General features: G+C 36.6%; 1 protein-coding gene across 2 annotated transcripts in view; it reads right to left on the reverse strand.

Moving 5' to 3' along the window:
• The window catches only part of LOC149198716 (glutamate receptor 3.1-like), a 206,014-nt gene extending 187,849 nt beyond the window's left edge, over positions 1-18,165 (reverse strand). For both annotated transcript variants that reach the window (XM_089402131.1, XM_089402132.1), the window contains exon 1: positions 17,666-18,165. In XM_089402131.1, the coding sequence (XP_089258257.1) occupies positions 17,666-18,008 (343 nt within the window). In that variant the 5' untranslated portion in view covers positions 18,009-18,165. The remainder of the gene's footprint in view (positions 1-17,665) is intronic.
• Positions 18,166-25,282: the final 7,117 nt, after the last annotated feature.

Genomic DNA, 25,282 nt, shown 5'->3' on the forward strand with positions numbered 1-25,282 from the left:
TAAATCCACTCAACCTGATATCCTTCCCCTTGTTGTACAAGAGCCCATCAACTGTTCCCTGTAAATACCTGAGAACGTGCTTGGCTGTTGCCCAGTGAGCCCTCTTTGGTTCCACCATGAACTGACTGAGAGCGTTGACAGCATAGCAAATATCTGGCCTGGTATTGACTAGATACATCAGGGACCCTATGAGCCGTCGGTATAGGGTGGGATTGACATCCTTGTCTTCTGATGCATCAATCTTCTTCCAGTTGGTAATCATTGGCGTAGCCATAGGTCTACAGTCTCCCATCCCGAACCTTTTTAGGATTTATGTAGCATACCTTCCTTGTCCAAGGAAGATTTCTCCTTTCTGTTGCCAAACTTCCAACCCTAGGAAATAGTGCATTCATCCCAAATCCTTCATATTGAGCTCTGTGGCTAGATTCTTCTTGCAGTCTTCAATGAGTCTGGATGATCTTGTCAGGAAGAGATCATCCACATATAATACTAAGATAAGTGGCTCGCTCTCTACGACCAGATAGTAGAGATTCGGATCCGCATCACTCTTGACAAACCCCATCTTCTGCAAGTAGCCATCTATTCGACCATACCACGCTCTTGGTGCCTGCTTCAACTCATACAAGGCTTTCTTCAGTCTGAATACATGAGACTTCTTCTCATGAGTTTCAAAGCCCTCTAGTTGTTCAATGTATACTTCTTCTTCTATTACCCTGTTCAGAAATGTCGTCTTGACATCCATCTGATGGATCTCCCATCCCATCTGGGCTGCAAGAGATATCACGGTCCTAATAGATGTATACCTAGCTACCGGGGCGAAGGTTTCCTCATAGTCAATCCCTTCCTTTTGAGCATACCCCTTAGCCACAAACCTGGCCTTGTATTTTTCAATACTACCATCCGCAACATATTTGATCTTGTAAATCCATCTTGAACCTACCATAGATCTGTCTTGAGGCCTTGAAACCACCTTCCAGACATCGTTTACCATTATGGAGTTACACTCCACCACTGCATCTAGCCAGACCTGATGCTGAGATGCCTCCTTGAAGCTGGCAGGCTCTCCATCCTGAGCTACTAATGCCTGATACCTGTCCGGCTTTTTGCTCCCTTTTACTGTTCCTTGGCTCCCCAATGAAGTTCTCTGGATCACGCAGAATTTGATGAAGTTCCCTACTGGTTCTTCCTCTTCTAATAGGTGCTTTTGTTCGCTCCTCTTCCTCAACCTGAGAATCTTCCTGATCTAAGGAAGGATTCTACACTTCCATTGGTTGAATGGGCATGACCAACGGATCCTCTTTCGACTGCTCCTTGGAAGGCATTTCACGAGATCTTCTGAAAGCTCTATCCTCCATGAACTTTACATCTCGTCGTACTACTACCTTCCTGCTCCCCGGAAGATAGATCCTGTATGCCTTAGTGTTCTCGCTATATCTTGCCAGATTCCCCTTTTCTGTAGTCTGATCGAGCTTCTTCCTCTTTTCTTCGGGTATGCGACAATATGTCAAACTCCCCAAATATCCTGAAATGACTGACTTCAGGTGTCTTCCCAGTGAAGAATTTCTTTGGAGTAATCTTGCGCAATGCGCGATGAGGAGTCCTGTTCTGAACGTAGACAGTTGTATAACGACCCAGCTAAATTGACCCATTATAATAAAACAAATGTGATGAAATTTAAACAATAAATATGTTAAGTTTATAAATACAATTTAAATTTATAAACATATATGAGTTAAAAATTTTATAAAATATATAATTAAACTTTATAATATATATATTAAATTTACAAAATATATAATTAAACTTTATAATATATATATATTAAATTTACAAAATATATAAGTGAACTTTATAATATAAATTTTATAAAGTATATAATGGAACTTTATAATATATATATATATATATATATGTTTAAATGTTATAAGATATATAACTAAACTTATAAATAAACATATGCTAATAGTGTAAAACTGAACCATATGCTATAGCATACATAAAAATCATTACAGGAACCATTAAAAGGGGGCGCGTCCAAACCAACTGAAAATTTATGGCAGAGCGCACCTTGCCGGGAAAAGATCTGAGAGTTAATGTGCATGGAGGGCGTGTCGAGTCGCAGGAAGGCGGTGGCTGCAGGTAGGAGGGCGGCCACCGCCAGGCCCGTCGATAAAAACCGGGAGCCTGGATCGAGAAGGGGGGGAAAAAAACCAGAGAGGGGCAGAGAGAACCAGAGCAGAAATTCACCAGGAGAAAACCAGGAGAAGATAATTATCCATTGGAAGAGCTTTAAGCCGTCTGAGGTTCTGGGCACGGAGGGACAGAGAGCTTCTGTTGAGCAGCTTTCTGGATTGAGTAGCTAGGTTTGCTCAGTCTGGTTGGGTGGTACTGGTCTCCCGAAAATTGGATCAAAATAGCCACGGCATCACCAGCAGCAGGATCACCAGTTCAGTAGCAGAATCAGCAGCAGTTAAGGTAAGTACAATTAATTTTTCAGGCTTTCTGTATTTCAGATTTTAGTTACTGTGTTTTGTCATTACATATGGTATCAGAGGGTGTTGTTCAAACCCTTTTCGACCTTACAGGCCACAATTTGTTGTTCTTGGTAACGTAACACAAAATATTATATTCTGATGTTCACTGTACTGTTCTATTACGTTCTAACTTCTGGTCTATGCAATGGTTCCCCACGGATTTAACATCCTTAAAAAGACCTATGCAAAAATAAAATCAATATTTACAGTAAAAACTAAAGTATTATTATTTAATAATTATTGTTTACTTTCAATATTAAGAAGGAAAAAGAAAACAAAATTGCAAATACTATTTTGACTCTTGACTGTGATAATGAACTCTTTGGAAGCCTTATTGGAGACATTAAAGGAATCAACTAAGGCTAAAAGCAAAGAGGAATTTCAGCATGTAGCCACCAGTTCAGCGGAACCAAATAATTTGGAGCCCAGAAGATTGAGGGAAGACATCTCTAGAGAGCTTCAGAAAATTAGACTCCCAGAATTTTCGGGAGGTCGAGCTGGTGAACGCGCTGAGGCATGGTTGGAAGGGATGAACCGGTGCTTTAGGTTAAGAGAATATTCGCCTTCAGCAAAAACAAAAATTTCCGTGTTTCAACTAAAGGAAAGTGCCTTGATTTGGTGGGGAAATCTGGAAAAGCAGCTGCACCTTACATCGGATAATGTTCCTTGGGAACTATTCGAGGAAAGGTTCCGCGCAAAATATTTACCTCCATACTTTCAACAACAGCAAGCCAGAGCCTTTCATACACTAATTCAGGGAAGTAAAACGGTGGAAGAGTACGAAATAAGGTTTATGGAGCTGGTAAAATACATTCACTACTTAGACTCTGATGAACGTCAAGCTGAACGCTTCATATTTGGGTTAAATCCTCGCATCAGAGCCTTGGTAAGTATGTGGAAACCATCATCTGTAGCCGAGGCAGTCGAATGTGGCCGTTATGCAGAAGAGCACCTTGGAATCAAAAAGGATATGGGGCCAGCAGGGCCTTTACAATCAGGATTTCCAGGGAAGGCTCCCCGGAACTTTTTCAGAGGAAGTAGCTCGAGGCCACCTTACGGTAACAGGTTTACCCCAAGTGTGGGGACAAGAGTTCCCATGGCAGTAAACACTATAGCCGCGGAATCGTCCAACACCAGACCATGGGCATCGTGGGGGACTACCGGTAGAGGAAGGAGTGCGAGAGGAATCAACATGGGAGGACGCGGCTCGTTCTCTAGAAATTCACACCTTGACTCAAGAGGATCAGCGCAGCTCAATTGTTGGGGATGTGGGGGGCCACATTTCCAGCGTAACTGCCCAGAAGCTTCATTGAATATATTTCAAAGGACTGGGAAGGAGCCGATATCAGCCAATCGAAGTAATCATAGAATTCATGCAGTAGTCAACCACAACCAAGCAGCCCATCAATCCACTGTAGTGGAATCTTCAGGTATTATCAATGGCGTAAAACTCAAAATCTTATTTGATACTGGTGCCACAGATAGTTTCATTTCGTCATATGCATTAAACAAATGTGGGTTGGCAGCTCGTAGACAAAATGATTTCCACCAAGTGGAAATGGCCTCAGGAGAACTCCAAACCGTGGGCTTGAGTGTGGATCAATGCAAAATTGACCTAGGGGTCTGTTCGACTAAACTAAAAGTCTATGTCACAGCCTTAGGGACGTATGATCTTATCATAGGTATGGATTGGCTGGAAGCTCACCAAGCTTGGGTGGACTGTTATGGAAAAAGGCTTTTGGGCATAAATGATGAGGGAGAAGTAATCCAAATTCAAGGAATCAAGAGGGAAGTTTCTTTACGCTACATTTCGGCAATGCAGGTGAAGCGTTGTTTAAGAAAGGGTTGTCAGGCTTATGCAATTCACGAAGTAAGCCAAGAAAAAGGGCCATCCTTAGAACAATATCCGGTGTTAGCCGAGTTCCCGGATTTATTTCCAAAGGAACTACCTGGATTACCCCCAGTAAGAGAATTGGATCTCACTATTGAATTAAAGCCAGGTACCCAACCGATCTCTAAAACGCCTTATAGAATGACAGCTCCAGAACTTCAGGAATTGCAAATCCAGTTGAAGGAATTACTCGATATAGGGCATATTCGGCCCAATACCTCACCTTGGGGCGCTCCTGTAATTTTTGTGAAGAAGAAAGATGGATCCTTAAGATTATGCATAGACTATCAAGACTTGAATCGAGCTACAGTAAAGAATCAATACCCTATGCCGCGAATCGATGATCTTTTCGATCAAATGAAAGGAGCTGCTGTCTTTTCAAAAATTGACCTTCGATCAGGGTATCATCAGCTAAGGATTTCTGAAAATGATATCTCTAAGACTGCATTCCGGATACGTTTTAGGCATTATGAATTTACTGTGGTACCATTTGGGTTAACAAATGCGCTAGCCGTATTCATGAATCTTATGAACAGTGTTTTCCGTTAGTATCTTGATAAATTTGTACAAGTCTTTTTAGATGATATTCTCATCTATTCCAAGAATGAAGAAGAGCATGAAGAGCATTTGCGGCTAGTATTTTCCTGCCTTAGAGAACGTCAGTTATATGGAAAACTATCCAAGTGTTCTTTTTTTCAGGAAAAGATTCATTATTTGGGTCACATCATATCAGGTGAAGGGATTTCAGTAGATCCTGAGAAGGTAAAAGCGATCATGGAATGGCCAATACCGAAAAATGCACATGAGATACGAAGCTTTATGGGTTTAGCTGGTTATTACCAGAGATTTGTGGAGGGATTCTCCAAAATCGCAAAGCTAATCACAACCCTTCAGCGTAAAGGTGTTAAGTATGAGTGGACCGAGGAATGTAATAAAGCATTCTCTGAACTCAAAAGACTACTCACCAGTGCACCAATCCTAAGAGTCCCTAATATGGGCAAAGACTTTACGGTATGTACTGATGCATCCAAGCAAGGGCTAGGTGCAGTGTTGATGCAGGATAAGGGAGTGATAGCTTATGCTTCCAGAAAGCTAAAACCTCATGAAGAACTCTATGCTACTCACGATTTAGAATTGGCCGCTGTAATGCTAGCTTTAAAGATTTGGAGACACTATCTAGTGGGACGAAATTTTACACTTAAAAGCGACCATCAAAGTCTACAATATTTGTTCACCCAAAGAGACTTAAATGCCAGGAAAAGGCGATGGAGTGAATTCCTAAGTGAGTATGACTTCGGAATATCATACATTAAGGGAAAATAAAATGTAGTAGCCGATGCCTTAAGCAGGAGACCTCGGATATTTCTCTCATACCCATTAAAGTGGACTTAAGACAACAAGTACTGGATCATCTTACAAAAGACAGCTGGTATTTAAAGGTGAGAGCAAGTCTCGAGGGTATTAAGGCAAAAAAATCTAAATTTGAGGGTTATGAATTAGAAAACGATGGGATCTTACGATTCCATGGAAGGATGTACATTCCTGATGATAAAGATCTTCGAGATACCATCCTTGGGGAAGCCCACAAAGCAATATATTGTGCTCATCCTGGAGTAGGGAAAATGTATGCAGATACCAAGAAACTCTTCTTTTGGGCAGGCATGAAGTGTGATATCACTCAATTTGTTGCAAAATGTTTGGAATGTCAGCAGGTAAAGGCAGATCATTGTCACCCGGCGGGCCTCTTACAACCCCACGACATTCCTATGTCTAAATGGGAGACCATTTCTATGGATTTTATCACTGGACTACCTCTTACTTCTCAAAGACACAATGCCATTCTGGTAGTGGTGGATAAATTAACGAAAAGTGCCCATTTCATTCCGGTAAGAGATACTTATGATGTTGCTGACGTGGCTCGAATATTCATAAATGAAATTATCAGATTTCATGGAGTACCTAAGAAGATTATATCTGATAGAGATTCGCGATTCACTTCCAGATTCTGGACTTGCATGCAGACAGCCTTAGGTACTCAGCTAAATTTAAGCACTGCTTACCATCCTAAGACTGATGGGCAAACTGAAAGAGTAAATCAAGTACTTGAAGACATGTTGCGAATGTATGTAATGGATCAACAATCACACTGGGAAAAGTATTTACCCTTAGTCGAATTCGCATACAACAACAGTTACCACAGTTCGATTGGGATGCCTCCATTTGAAGCTTTATATGGCAGACCTTGCAGAACACCGTTAAGTTGGGACAAGTATAGTCCTGGATCAGCAACTTGGGAAAATACAGAGGACATATGTCAGAGATACCCTAATTTATGTCCATTTTGAAGAACTTTACACTATGTTTAGTAAATATTTACTTCACTACAGTCAGAGAATCAGAAACATTTTGAATGATTATGGATAAACATGAAACTTTATGGCATAATATATGTTTAAATTTCGGCTGGTACATGGATACCAAAATGATATATGTGGTTCGTTTTACTAAATTATAGTTGTCAAATAAGATTAAAGGCCGTTAAATGATTTTACTTCTGATAGAAATTGAAACAATATAAATCTATTTTATTTATGCATGTCAAAGATGAGCAACTGGAATGGAAGACAGGAAGCGAATACATCCTAAATAAAAGTCAAAATACATGCATAGAATATGACAAAATATGTTATGCTATAGTATCTTATGTAAATAATACATAAGTTATTTTGAATATGCTGATGCACATTTTACAAATGCATGGGTAAGTGTATGATTGCAGATAAACTTGCAGATAAACTATGATTGCAGATAAATGATCCAATCTCCAATTTCCGGGATGACCACGTGATGACAGAACCTCAGATCAGTTAAAGCTCAAAGTGATTCTATGATAAGGTATCAGCCCAAATTTTACTGGGAGGGGTGGAGGTGTTACCCACCGTTTATCCTTCGAACCCTGGAGTCATGGGAGGACTGTGCGAGTCACGCTCCCCTAGACGTGTGATGATGACTGTCGGATGCCTACTAAGAATCAGGTCGGTATAACCGACGCTGTCACCTTAGAGTTATGAATGGTTAGATCAGTGAAACTGACGCCACGACATACTCCAGTAGAGGACGGATAGGATGGGAGCGGAAGAGATTAGGAAGGATAGGATGATTTTGAATAGCTTGGGGAACTAGATAGAAAAGGTCATGTCCATTAAAACCTTGAACCTAAAACTCTAAACTTCGGGACAAAGTTCTCAGAAGGGGGGGTGTATGTAACAACCCAGCTAAATTGACCCATTATATAAAGTTTTAAACTTTATAATAAAACAAATGTGATGAAATTTAAACAATAAATATGTTAAGTTTATAAATACAATTTAAATTTATAGACATATGAGTTAAAATTTTTATAAAATATATAATTAAACTTTATAATATATATATATTAAATTTACAAAATACATAAGTGAACTTTATAATATAAATTTTATAAAGTATATAATGGAACTTTATAATATATATATATGTTTAAATGCTATAAGATATATAACTAAACTTATAAATACACATATGCTAATAGCGTAAAACTGAACCATATGCTATAGCATACCTAAAAATCATTACAGGAACCATTAAAAGGGGGCGCGTCCAAACCAACTGAAAATTTATGGCAGAGCGCACCTTGCAGGGAAAAGATCTGAGAGTTAATGTGCATGGAGGGCGTGTCGAGTCGCAGGAAGGCAGTGGCTGCAGGTAGGAGGGCGGCCACCGCCAGGCCCGTCGATAAAAACCGGGAGCCTGGATCGAGAAGGGGGGAAAAAACCAGAGAGGGGCAGAGAGAACTAGAGCAGAAATTCACCAGGAGAAAACCAGGAGAAGATAATTATCCATTGGAAGAGCTTTAAGCCGTCTGAGGTTCTGGGCACGGAGGGACAGAGAGCTTCTGTTGAGCAGCTTTCTGGATTGAGCAGCTAGGTTTGCTCAGTCTGGTTGGGTGGTATTGGTCTCCCGGAAATTGGATCAAAATAGCCACGGCATCACCAGCAGCAGGATCACCAGTTCAGTAGCAGAATCAACAACAGTTAAGGTAAGTACAATTAATTTTTCAGGCTTTCTGTATTTCAGATTTTAATTACTGTGTTTTGTCATTACAAGTTGTGTTGCATGCTTCTGCCCACAGGAATTTTGGCATATCCTGATCATACAGCATGGCCCTAGCTGCTTCTACAATAGTCCTGTTTTTCCTTTCTGCCACCCCATTCTGGTCCAGATTGTAGGGAGTTTTCCACTCTCTTCTGATGCCCTCCTTAGCACAATAATCAGTGAAGTCCTTATCGACATATTCTCCACCATTATCTGAGGGCAAGATTTTTATTTTCTTACCTGTTAGATTCTCCACTAGAGCCTTGAACTCCTTGAATCGACAGAAAACCTCATCCTTGGTTTTCAGAAAATAGATCCAAATTTTCCTCGAGTGGTCATCAAGGAAGGTAATGAAATACTCGACACCGCTGAGAGCTTTGACGGACATAGGTCCGCAGATATCTGAGTGTATCAATCCTAGTACATTCTTGGCCCTGTGGTTGCTCCTAGGAAATGCCGCCTTGGCATACATTCCTAGAGCGCATCCCTTGCATACATCATCTCATTCCATACTCAAATCCGAAACTCCTGTTACAGTGCTCCTGAGAATTCTTAGAGCTCCATGGTGTAAGTGACCCATCCTTCTGTGCCATAGTTCGCTCAAGTCTTTGTCCCCATGACTGCCTATTAGTGCCATTGGAGATTCTAGTTGTAATTTGTACAACTGATTACTTTTGATCTTGATCTGCACTTTCTTTTTCCAGCTCGGGTGTTTGACGTATACCTTTTCCTTGATGAAGTAGACGTCATAGCCCTTGCCTTGTAGTTGTGACATGGAAAGTAAGTTCATCCCCAATCCTGGCACATGCAGCACATTTGTGGCACGAAACCGCTCTCCCAATTCTGTCTGAAAAACTATGGTACCCTTTCCTACTGGAGTACACTTTGCCTCGTTCCCCATGGTGCTCTGAAAGTTCATCTTCTCTTCTCGATATCCTAAGAAACACTCCCTGATTCCCGTCATATGCCATGAGGCTCCACTGTCTATATACCATACTTCTAATGATGCAACACTAGTCATGTGCGCCATTTCTTCTTCCAACCTGGAAGCCAAGATAGAGAAATCAAAATCTCTCTCTTGTGCAGTCTTCTGAAAATCTGCGTGAGTCCCCTGAGGTGGATGCCTTTGCATCGTGGTCTCCACCCATAACTGATTTTCCCTTTCTGTCTCTGATTACTTCCTTTGATACCATGTGAAAATTCTATCATTGCAACAACTGATTTACTTTTCCTACTTATTTCATCATAAGTTATTCATGAAATTACTTCAACAAACATTAAAATAAAAACTGTTGCAGATATCACACCATAATACAGAAACAAACATATGCACACATTGACACAATTATTTGGACTAATGTCCCCGGAAAAACCCAATGTGGGAAAACCGGTGCAGCAAGGGAGGAATTTATTATTCAGCAATATTCTTGTACAACAGGGTGCCAAACTGGCTTACCCACAAATAGACAAACTTCCAGCACTTTTCTGAACCCAACGTAGGCCCCACTGACCTCTGCTACAGCCTGAAACCCTTTGCATCAACCTGAAACCCTCTGCGTCAGCCTATTGAGGCTCTGCGCAACCTCTCTGGGCTTCTGCGTCACTCCTGCAGCCTCTAGGTGGATGACACAGGCCCTTCTGGCACTGCGCAGTCTCTGCTGCCTCTGCGTGGCTTCCTCTGGCTCTGCGTCTGCCTCTTCTGCGCGGATCTCCCGTCTCTTTGTTCCGTACTTGCTGCCTCCTGACTGCTCTCCAAACCACTGGTTCAATTTCTCAGTGAACCCCGCTCCAGAAATTGAACTGACTGGTCTCCCTCAGTGTGTTCTCCAAGTGCCCCTCAAGCCTCCTCTTATACTTTTTCTGTCGACATCTCAACGGCCGAGATTAAGTCCCTAATCAACGGCTAAGATCAGATCTGGCTCGATCCATGTCTTTTGGACCATTCTAACACATATTCATATTAATACACATTAATATTTTATTTTCCCCAAGTTTAGACTTAGGGACTCCATTAAAAATATTAATTATTTTAATATCTCCTTATCTGTTTAGAATCTGCCCAAATTATTGGAGATCTTATGTGCCCCAACCTTTCCACCAAATTTCATGGCTAGAGCACATCTGATGCTACCCCAAATCAACAAGAGGGTAGAAATGCTAGAAGACCCTCCAAAAAATTATTCATTGGACTAAAACCCTAGCCGTCTAGGCTAGGTGAGGGCTTAACCTTCAAATAATTGATTTTTCCTTGATCCTTGAGACGACTCAACCTGCAAAACAAAATCAAAGAAAAACCCTCGTCCTCCCTTCAAACCTGCAAGGAAATAAAGAAAAGAAAAACCCCAAATTGATATATACAAGATGAGTAAAATATATACAAGGGTTAGGAAAAATATATACAAGAATCTATTCACAAATTTACAAGGGCTACTTCAAGGAATATATTTCCTTGATTAGCAAATAATGTCTCTTAATAGTAGACCTATTTAGTTGAAGCACAAATAGATAGAGAGAAATATATTTTAGATTTTAGATGAGCAATAGCCAAGAATCTCTGCAAAATAAATCATTAGATAAGTCTTTGAAATCAAACAAAGCAGGCTCTTCAATCTCTATGTCTTGAGAGTTGGCTAGTCCAACCAAAGATGTCCCCTAACACCCAAGATTTGAATCACCAATGATCTCTACACACTTAAAATTAAATTATTAGATCACAAGGGGTTAAATAACACAACAAACTAAAAGATCTAGAGATGCCTGCTAGATTAATTAAATTTAAAATGTCCCTCTAACCCAAGAACTAATGCAAGATACTGTGCAAATAATTAATCCACAACTTGATAGTGAAATAACAATTATTGAATTTAAACCAAATAGAGCATTAAGCAAAATATTTAGAAAGAATTTACCATAGAGAATAGATGAAGAACACCACCATGAATTGACCCCAAAGACTTCTTTATTACTCCAGAAAAAATATTACAAACTAGCAGAGTTTGACTTAGAGCTCGATTACAGATCTCATGATAATTACAATGAGGAGCAAGAGCTTCCTTATATAGAAGATGAGAGAGCTAGAACCCTCCAAGTGGACAATATGACTAGTTGACTTGATATGTGGCTTGATCCCTCTCAGAAAAATTCGATCCCTTGATTTGCTGCACAAATCCAACAGAAAAATTCAATTTCCTTGATTGATGAGTTGGATGGACCAATCTTTGACTCTGGAGTAGTTTTGGACCACTGGAACGTCTTCAAAAACATTTTCCTGGAAATTCCCTCATTCAAAATAACCACGTGGACTAAACAATTCGATTTTCTTTGAAAATAATTCCTTCTTCTGGCCCAACGAATTTTTTGTGGGAATTTTCTGCCTTGGAAATGGGACTTTTCTCATTTTTTGATTTGATTCCTTTTTTGGGAAAGCCCTCATCAATTTCTAATTATTTTTCCACTAAGTGAAAATTTTATTTTCTCTCATTTTAACTTTTGACCAATTTCCGACTAATTATTTTGAAATTTTTCCCGGAAAATAAAAATAATGATTCTAGAGGGTTTTAAACATATTTTCCACCCTCAAAGTGTGTCTAAATAGAAAGTTTAGGATTTGAGGTGTAATTTTAAATACTCATACCCCCTATAACTTCTATAGACAACACTTTTTACATCTTTACATCAAATATTATATAAAAATCTCATCTAGAAGGGAATTTTGACAATAAAAAAATGACCTCTAGACACAACCAAATTTTGCAAGATTTTAAACATGATCTAGTATAATAATTTGCATAGACTCTATACAATAGGACTCACCTAAGACTTCACCATCAAGCCCCACTCTAGCTTTGAGGTATGCTTGGGAGAAAAGCTCTACTAATTATTAAGTGTTGAAAAACACAAACAATTAGCAAAGGAAAAAGAACTCGTTAGACTAAAACTCTCTAGAAAAAATATCAGGCTACCTAGATGTTTTACATGGCTTCATAAACATACTAGAATCATAATGGCCCACAGGGATGCAGAATTTGGATTATAACTGAAGAGCTGAAGCTGCATAATGATGAAAAAAATTCTTACTGCTCAGACATGTGTTCTGCTCATGAGGTAGTTGATACTTGAGTGGTCAACAAGTCTCATTGACCTCATTTGATCATTTGTGGACATCAGTATAACTTTTTTCTTATTTCGTTATTTTTGTCAAACTGACAATTACTCTCTATTATATTATATGGGTTATGGGATAAGACATGGTATATGGTTACATTATCTTCTTGATAAAGGTTATTATGTGCTTCTCATGAATCTCTCACACTGAGTCACAAAGGGCATATAGTATATACACAGGCTAGTGTATGATTAGAAAAGGGTTGCATGCCATCACATTGTGGAACTCGTTTCTTTATTCAGTCTCACCTCTGTGATCATTTTGAGGCTCAATGTCCACAGATGAGTATGCAAAATTATAGTGATGATATTCAGTGATGCAGATATTCAGACCAATATTTTCATTTTTTTTTCCAAGCTGTCAACATTGCTGATTTTTTTGAGTTTTTAAGTCCAAGTTTAAGCTTTTGATATTTTCCCCGATATTTCCAATGAGTTTGTTTCTAGACTCTCATTAATATATTCCCTGGAATGATATTTGCAACATTAAAGATATCTCACACTCTTTATGTTGCTTTTACAGGGTGTTGATAATTCTATCAAGTGAGGACAGATAACAAAAATGAACATACATCATCTAAAAATCCTATCAAGCAGGGACAAAAGTACTAAAATTATCGTACAGAGTGAGGACAGGTGTTTAGAATGTTTTATGCATAATAATCATTCTGCAGAGTGAGGACAAAGATGCAATGAACGATGTATGCTGAAAGTCTTGCTGCATAAGTCAATAATTAATCACTCATCTGATTGCCTATTTGCCTTGGCAAGCAGGCCGGGAAAATGGGTAATTGACATTTCCTTGTTCTAGCAAGAAAGCTAGCAAGTTGTATATTTTGGCCAATTCCTAGTCCCTTTTCGTAGGCTGGCATGGAGACCCTAGGTTATTGTTTAAATATTAACATTTATATATCTCTGTCTTTATCTCGGGGTAGGAGCTTGATGCTCAGACTTCCCCTGTTATGCTGTTGTATGGGGCCTCTGTCTGTTCCAGTTTTCTTTGCTGTCATATACAGTCATTTTCTGTATCCAAGTGGCTCTTATCTGATGGGTGGGGTCTTCTTTCCGATTCTATCTGATGTACTTGCTTTCTGGACTAGTTGGCCCGTCTAGAGCTATTGCAGGTTTTTGCAGTTGTCTGTTGCAGGGTCTTAACTTGGATGAATGTAACAGTTTTTCTTTTCTTAATGCAAAGACTGTTGTTTTTTCTCCGTGAAAAAAAAAGCAAGCGAAGGTGATCTGGTGCAGATTAGTCACTATTGCATAAAAGATAAGTAATGTTGACTTCTATAATACATAAGATTTTGTTGTACAGGTTATGCATGGATAGTTATTAGTTTGTAATATTTTTCCCTCAGATTGTTCTGTTCTTCCTTTGCAGTACAGATAACAATTAGTACGTGTTGATCTACAAGTAACTAAAAAGGGTATCGTTGTTGAAGTCGAGCAAAGATTATGATATAAAATTCAGGAAGGTGTTATTGCTAGTTCTACTAGCAATCGCAAAAGAATGTTCTTGTTGCTCAAATTGCGAGGAGTCAAGGAGTAAAAACCATTGTGTTTGGCAAGCATGAAGCCAGGAGGGAGGTGCTTTTCTCAATGCTGGTGGAAATGTTATACATTCATTCTGAAGAAGTGGCATATATTCAAAGGTAGCATGTAAAAATTTTAATCAGTGTCTGTCTGAATGGTATCTCAATTTTGTACAAGGTCAAGGCCCCACTAAAAGGGGATGCACTAGTATGAATATATTAAACAGTCTTATATTGTATAATTTACTGTGTGAATCTAAAGTCATATTATAATGTGTACATAAAAGAACAAGTGTAATTGATGGCCTTAAGATAAATAAAGGAAAGATTGTGATATGGCAAGTTGAGTTGTTACTTTGTGATCATGAAATGTGCAGAATTGCCAGAATGAAGAAACACAAGAGAGTTAAAGCCCTAAAACAGTCAAAGAATCTAACGGAACACATATTGCGGACTGAATTAGCAAAGCAGATACGAGAGGCTTGCAAAAGAAAAATTCTCAGTTTGTAGAAAAATTAATTACCAAATTCTGTAAAGCTAGTTGGAGCAATTATTGAATTAATGATCATCGAGAAACATGGTAAGATTTTTGTGACGTTATCGAAGAACCAAGGACCCTGATGGAGAGACTTGAAAGCTATTGATTATACTAAAGCCATCCCATGAAAGATAAAAAGAGACATAAATTTAGGAACCATCCAATGTGGACAGCAGAATACTATTATCAAAGAATCGTGTAACGTTGAGAAAAGAAATATTCTATTAGTATGTGAATATGTTGATGGCGTTGGGCTTCTCCTCTTGTTTGGCTGATGAAAATCCTATTGGATGGTAGGGAAGTTATTTTTTTTTAGTTTTTTTGAGAAATTTAAGGGTGCTTTTCTCATATTATGGATGGCATCTTTAGTTAACTAGTCAGCATAGACTAGTGCACCTCAACCAAGGAGTTTGAACTGGAAACCTGTTTGCATGGAATTAACCAAATACCTAACAATAATGGCAACAACTAATTGAATTGACCTCTTGAGAGTTTCCATGGAATTAACCAAATACCTAACAATAATGGCAACAACTAATTGAATTGATCCCTTGAGATTTCTTCAAAGGAAACCCAAAAACTGTTTCCTCACATTCATGAATAACATTCATAGGAAACCCATTACTAAACCAAAGAGATTTGAACAAAAACTAGCTAATATGGAATTAGCCAAATACCTAGCAACAATGAAAACAACTTACCGAGGTAACCCCTTAAACAACTGAAATTAAAATGATAAAAATGCTTCGCACTTATGCCTCAGGTGGATTGTGCTACAAAAAGGGGAAGCGAGCGAGAATTACGCCGGATAACAAGCTGGATAGATCACGAGTGACTTGTAAAGGCATGATGCAAATCATGATGAAGCATTGAAGAAAAATGAACGGCCATAAGAGCATTATGTTCTTGCAAGTTTAATTTGCAAATCCAGTCTCACAAGGATTCTAATAAACTGTAATGCTACAAAAAAAAAATTGTCATGTTGGCTGAAGAAGGAGCTTCTTTATCCTAGCTCAGACCTGTTTGATCTTGCTTGTCATCTTATATGGATGTGCAGCAATTCATATTGGTCAAGTGCTAACTGAAAATGATCTCTTGTTGCTAGGTACATTGGACGTTAATGTGTATGTTATATATGAGCTGATTTTGCTACCAGAAAAATGTATCAAAGGTATTGGGATTCTGGTTGAATGGTATATTTGTAAGACTCAAGAAGGCCTTCACATGTGACTAGCATATTACTCACAAGAATGCTTGTCTTTTTGTTTTGTTTTGGCATTTTTTTTTGTTAAATCAGAATGAAAATTTCTGGAGAATTAGTAACTTCAAAATATCGGCTACCACTATTATACCAGATACAATCATTTCATAAATGCCACAAACGAGCCAGCTACAACATGTCTCTGGAGATTTAAACCCAACTGGGAAGACAAATTATTTACCAAACCACTGGAACTAAAATACACCCACAAAAATGTTTTTACCCATCCATATATAACATCATTAACATCATTACTTGTTACTCCTTATATAGATTCTGTTGCTTTTAGCTTTGACCAAGTTTCCATGTTTATAGTCCATCATTATTATGACTAAATTCCATCTTTAACTTAACGAATTCAAATAACTACTTTGTGGGCATTCCTGAATTCGGAACTTTTTAAAACTTTCACATCTAGATGATTGGGTAGTGGTTAAGCAGTGACCGTGGTGGGCTATTTGGCAATTCTCCAAGTTACAATTCCCCTAAATCTGCTGCAAGTCTGGAATGATTTTGACTACAAAATATCCTTATAACTTAAATTTTTAAAACTTTGACATCAAGGTCTGGAATGATTTTGACTACAAAATGTCCATATAGCTTAACTTTTTAAAACTTTGACTTCTAGATCTTTGACATCAAAGTCTGGAATGATTTTGACTATAAATATCCTTATAACTTAACTTTTTAAAACTTCGACATCTAGATGATTGGGTAGTGGTTAAGCAGTGGCCGTGGTGGACTATTCGGCAATTCACCAAGTTACAATTCCCCTAAATCTGCTGCAAGTCTGGAATGATTTTAACTACAAAATATCCTTATAACTTAACTTTTTAAAACTTTGACATCCATATGATTGGGTAGTGGTTAAGCAGTGACCGTGGTGGGCTATTTGGCAATTCACCAAGTTACAATTCCCCTTAATCTGCTGCAAGTCTGGAATGATTTTGACTACAAAATATCTTTATAACTTAACCAGATGAAAGTGTTAGTTTTAATGGTTGTTTTGCCACCCAAATTATTATTTTGGTTCTTTTTACTACAGGGAATTGGTAACTGGTTGGAGTATTGTTAGTTTTAATAGTTGTTTAGCCACCCAAATTATTATTTTGGTTTTTTTTACTACAGGGAATTGTTAACTGGTTGGAGTAATTTAAGCGAGGTTCAAAATTAAATCTAGCGGCTGCCACTATAACACCAAGAGTAGATCCAACAATCTGTAAGTCAGATATACCAACAATTTATGGCTTAGCAAGAATCGAAATAGTTAGCAGCAATAATACCCAACCTCTCAGGGCTAACCTCTCAGCGCCAGTTGTAATGCTGTGGTTTTTGAAATAAAGGTAGGGTCAGACACATATGGGGCATCTGGGCAGCCATGGAAATTGTATTTACTTAGTTTGCATTCCTGTTTGGGCAAGGAAAATAACTGAACAAAATAATTAAACACGCTGAAAAGCAACACTGGTTTCTATAAAGCTTATCATAAACTACATAGCTTCACAAGCATCTGTACATTGTCAAAAGCATCTAAATTGATGTTTCAAGTACGGTAGTTAGAAAGTTCATGTCAACAACATCAAACCATATGCGTTGGGCATAGCACAGTACCTGCTGCAATGCCTGTGAAGGCACTGCAACTGGAGTCCATCATCGTAAGCACCAACTGAGTTTCATTGAGCAAAGAAGGGCTGTTATTAACGTCCTCCACAGCCATCTCAATGGCCTGTTTAGCTACTCTTCCCATGGTGGTATTGTATGCCAGAAGAGCACCCACATTCACAGTAGCAGAGGGAGGAGGATGACTCGTGGGAATGCTACCGCTCGATCCATTTTCATCATCATGTGCACAAATACATGAATTGGAGATGATGAGTATCCAGAAAGCCAGAAACACAACTGCTACCAAATTGAAATGGTTCTCCATGTGTAACATCTGATTCATTTGATTCATTGATGCACAGAGCTCTCGGACACCTTCATCAGGTCCTGAATAGGTTCCCCTGGCTTCAGATAACTGATTATAAATTTCTAGTTTTTCTACTGGAGGACAGAGGAATACTAATCAATTCACCACCCACATCAATCAGGGTGTACGCATAGGCCTTGACATTAATGGCAAAAAGAAATAACCCATTGATGTTTCTTGTGTCCCAGTAATATAATTTTGCACGTCGTTTTTTACCTTTAGGTGCCATCTTACAAAATGAACATTTATTCTTTACCGTTATCCAAAGGTTGATAAATAAATTTTTGGAAAGATTCTTTGAAGGACGAGTCTATGTAACCATAATTTTCTTGCTTCGTTAAGATGAGATCCATGCTCATCTCATCGCAGGATGACGATGTGCTGATTGTTAATAGGGTGCATTTAATAAAAAGTCAATAAAAAAATTTGGTTATCTCAATTAAATGAAGTGGTTAGCAATTGATTTTACAAAGTATTTTGAAATATATTTATTCATTATGGAAAATGTTTGGTTATCTTAATTAAATGAAGGGGTTAGAAATTTATTTTACAAAGTATTTTGAAATATATTTATTCATTAAAAAAAGTCAATAAAAAAATTTGGTTATCAAAAATTAAATGAAGTGGTTAGCAATTGATTTTACAAAGTATTTTGAAATATATTTATTCATTATAGAAAATGTTTGGTTATCTCAATTAAATGAAGTGGTTAGAAATTGATTTTACAAAGTATTTTGAAATATATTTATTCATTATGGAAAATGTTTTTATAAGTTTAATATGTATTTTTAATTAAAAGGATTTATTATATTTGAATTTATTGCTATGTTAAGGACTAATTCTCATAACTTCGTTGTGACGCAGGGTACTGGAAAATGCCAAAGGAAGTGTGGGAGGAAAGAGTGTGCATCTTTTGTTCTTCCCGGAAAGTGGAAACAAAAAAACATTTCATTTTAGAATGTGAAGCCTTCAAAGATAACACAGAAAGTTATGCAAATATGTTGGTAGCTAGCTTTTGGGATAATCTATTTAGCGAGGGGTTTGTCGATAAGCTTGGAGCATTTATTTTGAATCTTCACAGAAAAAGGACCGAATACATCAAGTAGATGAAGAACCAATCTGTCCCATAAGCTATCTTTAACCTCGTGGACGTTAAAATAATTTCTTTCTTTCTTTTAATTTGACATACATGTTTCCTCTTATTAATCAAGTAAGAGAATTGTTTTTGTTTATATGAAGACTTTATTGTTTATTTTTAAAAAAGTATATATACATTATTGATAATTATTGAAAAGAAAATAAATGTTTTTCATTATTACATCTACTCAAGTTATATTAGTTGATTTATATAATAGATTATAAGTCATATTTTTATTAGTCACATTTTTATCGTAATTTATAAAATATATATCATTATATATTTATTTTCAAGTGAATATAAATTTTGGTTTTCAATAATTAAAATAATAAATAATAAAAAAGTGATAATATATATATGCATAGAATTTTATTCCATTACATATTTTTTTTTTTCTAATTTATTAATTTTATTTAAAATTTAATAATTATATATATATATATATATATATAAAATTTAAAACTCAATTTTATTTTAAGAAAGTCCTATTCTAAAGAGATAATGTAAAGAATAATATACTAAAAAATATTTTTAATTTTCTCGATTTGGGTTTTCAAGGTAAAATCTCTGTGTTTGTCATTGCATCTTTTATGTTTCATTAAGAATACATTTACATCAACTAATTATATAGATTTAAAACCTACATTAGTTATCAAAGCAATTTTGACTTCAAGGGGATGCTTTTGTGGATAAGTGGTTTTGCTAAACACTGTGGTAGACCTCATTACAATGGAAAATCTATGGAATTGATTCTTGTGGTGAAAAGAAATGGTGAGTAGTTCAAAGATAGAGATTGTGAAATTCAATGGGTATAATTTTGAGTTGCAGAAGATCAAAATGCAATATCTATTGGTGGAAACATATCAATGAATTATTATGGATTTCGGTATTGTACCAACAAGGATGTCAACCGATGACTTGACCAAGTTGGATCAAAATGCAAAGAACACAATACAATTGTGTCATTTAGATTTACTATTACTTAATGTTTCGAGAGAAGTTATAGTGAAGGAATTATGAAACAAGTTAGGGACTTTGTATAAGTCTAAGTCCCTCATAAACAAATTGTTCCTATGGAAAAGGTTGTATAACCTAAGGATGAAGGATGGAGACTCAGTGCGATAGAGAATCTAAATCCCTTCATTAATTACGGAAAGTCAGTTATTATCTGTTAATATTAAACTTAAAAATGTAAACTTTGAAACGAGAACTGATACAATTACCCATTTTTTTGAGGTACCAAAAAAATCATTTGATTTTGATAAGTGTTGATTCAAAATACACCTTTATTTTTAGCATTAAATTTTTTAAGAACATTTTTAAAAAATGTTAATGATTTTCATGTTGATTTTGAAAAGTGTTGATAAGGCATCAACCCCTTTTTTAGAGTGCTTATTTTTTACAGTTTAAATTTTCTAATGTATTAGGTGTGGATAATTTTTTTAAAATTTTGGTAATTTTTATGTGGATTTTGAAAAGCATCAACATTGTTTTCTAAGGCATATTTTTGACATTTTAAAATCAACTATCAAATTGACACATAATGAGATCGGTTCGCTAGTTGAGAATCAACACAGACACTGCAGGAAAAAAATAAATTAAAATGAAAAATACAAAGAAAATAAAAATTAAAACATTGAAAAAATAAAATAAAAAATAATAAGAAGTAAATAAAATATACATATTAAAAAAAAACATAACTAAGCAAAAAGAAAATAAAAATTAAAATATTGAGAAAAATAAAACTAAAGCAAATAAAAATTTTAAAATAATAATAAGTAAATAAAAATATATATTAAAATATAAACGAATTAAAAACATGGCAAAAGCAAAAAAAAAAAGGCAAATGAACAAACATACATACAAAGTAAAAAAAAAAAAAAAAAAAACAAAATTAACTTAATAATGATAAAAAATTAAAGAATTGTATTAATTTTTTTTTTAAATACAAGAAAATAATTATAAAATAAACATAATTTAAGAAGGAAGAAAACGAAAAAAAATAGATATGAAAAACTATTAGAATAAATAAATAAATGTATAAAACATAAAATTAAAAATAAATAAAGTTGTTGGCCCAGGCTCGTTGGACCGCAAGGGGTGGTGACCTGATTCTCAGAATCAGGCCTCCACACCTGGGCTTGTTGGGCCACGGGGCCTCCACCCCTTGGGTTTGTTGGGCCACGGGAATTAGAGGAATTTCGAGGTCTAAAATGGGTCTCCTAAGGAAATTATAAAATCATAGTGGAAAGAAAAAAAATAAGACTTGATTACGTCATCAAATGTTAGAGGGAAAAGAAGAAAAAATATTTTTCAACTCGTATTTTCATTTTATCTCCCTATGGTTTTACTCAAATTTAGAGAGGAAACACTCATTAGACGCAAAATTTGATTCCCCATCCAAGGAGTACCCATTTTGCATACTTTCGATGGACCCTACTACATGAAAAATGAGAAATACATAAAAAACCTGATTGGAATCACGATTTTTCATGTATTTCTCGTTTTTCGTGTAGCGAGGTCCATCAAAAGTATGCAACATGGGTACTCCTTAGATGAGGAATTAAATTTTTCATCCAACGAGTATTCCCGCTTGAAATTTGAGTAAAACCTTAAGGAGATAAGTTAACAATACGAGTTGAAAACAGAGTTTTATTATTTTATTTTTTTTAATATTTTTACTCTTTTACTCCAAAAATGGTGAATCATCCCCATGGTTGACACCATCATCTTGAATCCTATTGCTTCTTATAAAGTTTATTTTGGTTGTACATTTTTCTTAGGAAGCTCATTTTAGACCTCAAAATTCCCCAAATGGGTGGGGTTGGAGGACACTAATTAGAATCTGGCCTCCACCCCATGGGCCCGTTGGGCCATGGGGGTGGGGTGGGGGAGCGCTGTTGAAATCAGGGTTCCACCTCTTAGGCCCGTTGGGCCGCGAGGGTGGGGCAAGAGAGGGTTGCACGCAATGCCCTCCTGCACCACCCTCGGGGTCCATTGGGCCGCGGGGGTGGGGCGTGAGAGGGTTGCACGGATCCCTCTCTTGCCCCACCCTTGTGGCCCAACGAACCCAGGGGTGGAGGCCCGATTTCAAGAATTAGGCCTCCACCCCCTAGGCCCTTGGACAGCAGGGGTGGGGCCTAAGTTGGTGATTTTTTAATTTAATTTAATTTTTATGTTTTATGAATTTTTTATGTTTTAATTTTTTTAATAAGTTTCAATATCTATTTTTTAATGTTTTTGTTCGAGATTTTATTATTTTTTATTTATTTCAAGTTTATATATATATATATATATATATATATATTTATCATTTTTAAGTTAATTTTCTTTTTCTTTTTTCAGGCCATTATATATATATATATATTTTAAATTTTTTGCCATATTTTTAATTTGATTAATTTTAATATATATTTTTATTTACTTGTTATTATTTTTTAAACTTTTGTGTTTTTTCATTGTTTTAATTTTTACTTTCTTTTGTATTTTTCAATTATATATATATATATATATATATATATATATATATATATAATTTTGTTTTGTTTTTTCTTGCAGGGTTTATGTTGATCCTTGCAACCTGATCCCATTTTGTGTCAATTTGGTAGTTGATTTTAAAGTTTCCATTCTAATGTATCAAGTCTGACCCCACAATGTGTCAATTTCATGGCTGGCCTTTAAGCTTTCATTACAATGGATTAGTTCACCTATATTGCATGTCAATTTGATAGTTGATTTTTAAATTTTTGTTGCAATGTGCCAAGTTGTCTTAGGCTAAGATTTTAAAGTTGTTATACTTTTAGCATTTGAAAAAAAAAATACTCTTCGTATAATGACTCTTTCTTTTTTTTTCTAATGCAAGAGACGTTCCTTCCCAGTCAATTAATTGAAAAATAAATTACAAGACATACAGAAGTCCATCGGACAAAGGGTGGCTCACCGCCAGAGGCAAGGCCCCCAACCAGAACCTAAGACCCACAAAACCAACTGAGAAACCCTGACACACCAGTGAATATTGTGCCCTTCCATGAAAGAGAAAAGCGCTGAACAATGAAAAGTAAACCTCGAAGCCCCGGCTCCACAAAACTGCAAGGACAACCCAGAAAGTCAAACTCTACGGTTACAACTGTCGGTCGTAAATGCGTCGAAAGGCTCCGAAATCCTATAAACTAGCTGCCAAAACTTAGCATTAGATTTTGCTCCAACCAAACAACACAAAGAAATCGGACCGTTGGATAGCATCTCTGCATCCAATGGACCAGAACGTTATTGCTCCACAGAAATGCCCGAGCTTTGCCTTGCGATAAGGGTGGTTTATAATCTTCTCCCTCCACCATGTGTCGATAGGTGAATGGTATCGCTCTCGAAAAGCATGTTTGGTCAATTTAGAGTGTCCTAAATTGCTATATTAATTTTCAATCCGGGCGTCGTAAACTGTCGAAGTGTGGTGCACTATATGTGCAAGATAACCTATTTCTTACTTTTTGTCGTTTTTGAATTTTTTATTTGTTTTGGGGGTTTTTATCTTCGTTTATCTCCTAATGAGAAATGAAAATTCTAAAAGACAAGTATGGATATAAATATTCAAGGCAATTATGTCCTTTATAATGATTTCCAAAACTTCAAACTCAGAAGATCTTTAGAACATGCAATGATGAAATCAATTCCTAAAAGAAAATAAAAATGTGCCACTATTCTAATCAAACAAACAGTGAACTATTGATCATGAAACCATTATCCCTGCTGCTGTCTAAATACAAGAGAAATGAATTAAGCTACTGTACTCAAAGAAATCCAAAAATTGCAAGTAAAGTAGAGCTAAAATCAAATTACATCAATTCATATTCTGACCCCTCGACTGTTAGTCTCGCTATGGCTTTCGGAGGTAATCATAAACGACTTGAGCAATCTGATATCTATTTGCAGAAAAGTAAACTTAAAATCAAATCACATCAATTCATAGTCTGACCCCTCGCCAGTTAGTCTCGCTATGGCTTTCGGAGGTAATCATAAACAACTTGAGCAATCTGATATCTATTTGCAGAAAAGTAAACTTAAAATCAAATCACATCAATTCATAGTCTGACCCCTCGCCAGTTAGTCTCGTTATGGCTTTCGGAGGTAATCATAAACAACTTGAGAAATCTGATATCTAATTTGCAGAAAAATAAAACTAATATCAAATTACACACTCATACTTCAATCCCTCACCATTAGTCTCGCTATGGCTTTCGGAGGTAACTGACAATGATATGAGTAATTTAATATCTAAGCTAACTAATAAAGCCAATGAACAGAACTGAAATAAACAAAACAAAGCTGGAATTAAAAGCTAAGAAAAGTAAGTCAGCAGAAGGACAAGATTGATTCCATGTCATTAGTCATTGTGAAAACTATATGCAAATGCCAGGGTTGCCTATTGTAATCTGGAACAAATACACTGATTAGCGTTAACAACAATGTAAAGCATGTAAAATTATGGACAAAAATAAAACGTTAGTACCATAAGAAATGCAATATATACAAGTGAATAACTATGGCATAATGAATTTAAAGAAGCACAGCATGAAACTGTACAACAATATGAAACAAAACCTCGGCGTGTGCAGGGGCCCTCTGCAAAACCTCAGGCAACAACTATCAACCATGAATTATGCTCAGAAACAGAGTCTTCTCATATATTCAGAACGCAGTCATAACAACGAAACAATGTCACGACACAGTGGGCTCGTTAACAGTCAACAATACATTCAAAAAGACTAACTATTATGCATATGGAAACGCATTATTTATAACAGAAGGCTACATAACTGATTTCCTAAAAATTGCGCTGACAGAGGACACATGAATGACAATGTCCATGGATCTAGCATCATGGCTACCGTGATGATTAAATCTATTGAGGGTGGCTGTTGGATTCTCCTTATGGAGCAGTCCACAGGGGTCGATATGTCCCCAGAGATCTAGGAATGGCCACGCAAGTCTTCACGTGTTTGGAAACAGAGTCCTGTTGCTGTAGGACTCCTATATTTGACCACCGCTTGACAACCTTTGACCATGACCTTCTTTGATGAATTCGATTGAGCCAATAGGACTCGGTCCATGTCCACGTCATTTTCAA

This window comes from Pinus tabuliformis, chromosome 2_1 (assembly GCF_031772625.1).
Source record: "Pinus tabuliformis cultivar Carrire ecotype Pingquan chromosome 2_1, CPIR1, whole genome shotgun sequence".
NCBI classification, from domain to species: Eukaryota; Viridiplantae; Streptophyta; class Pinopsida; order Pinales; family Pinaceae; genus Pinus; species Pinus tabuliformis.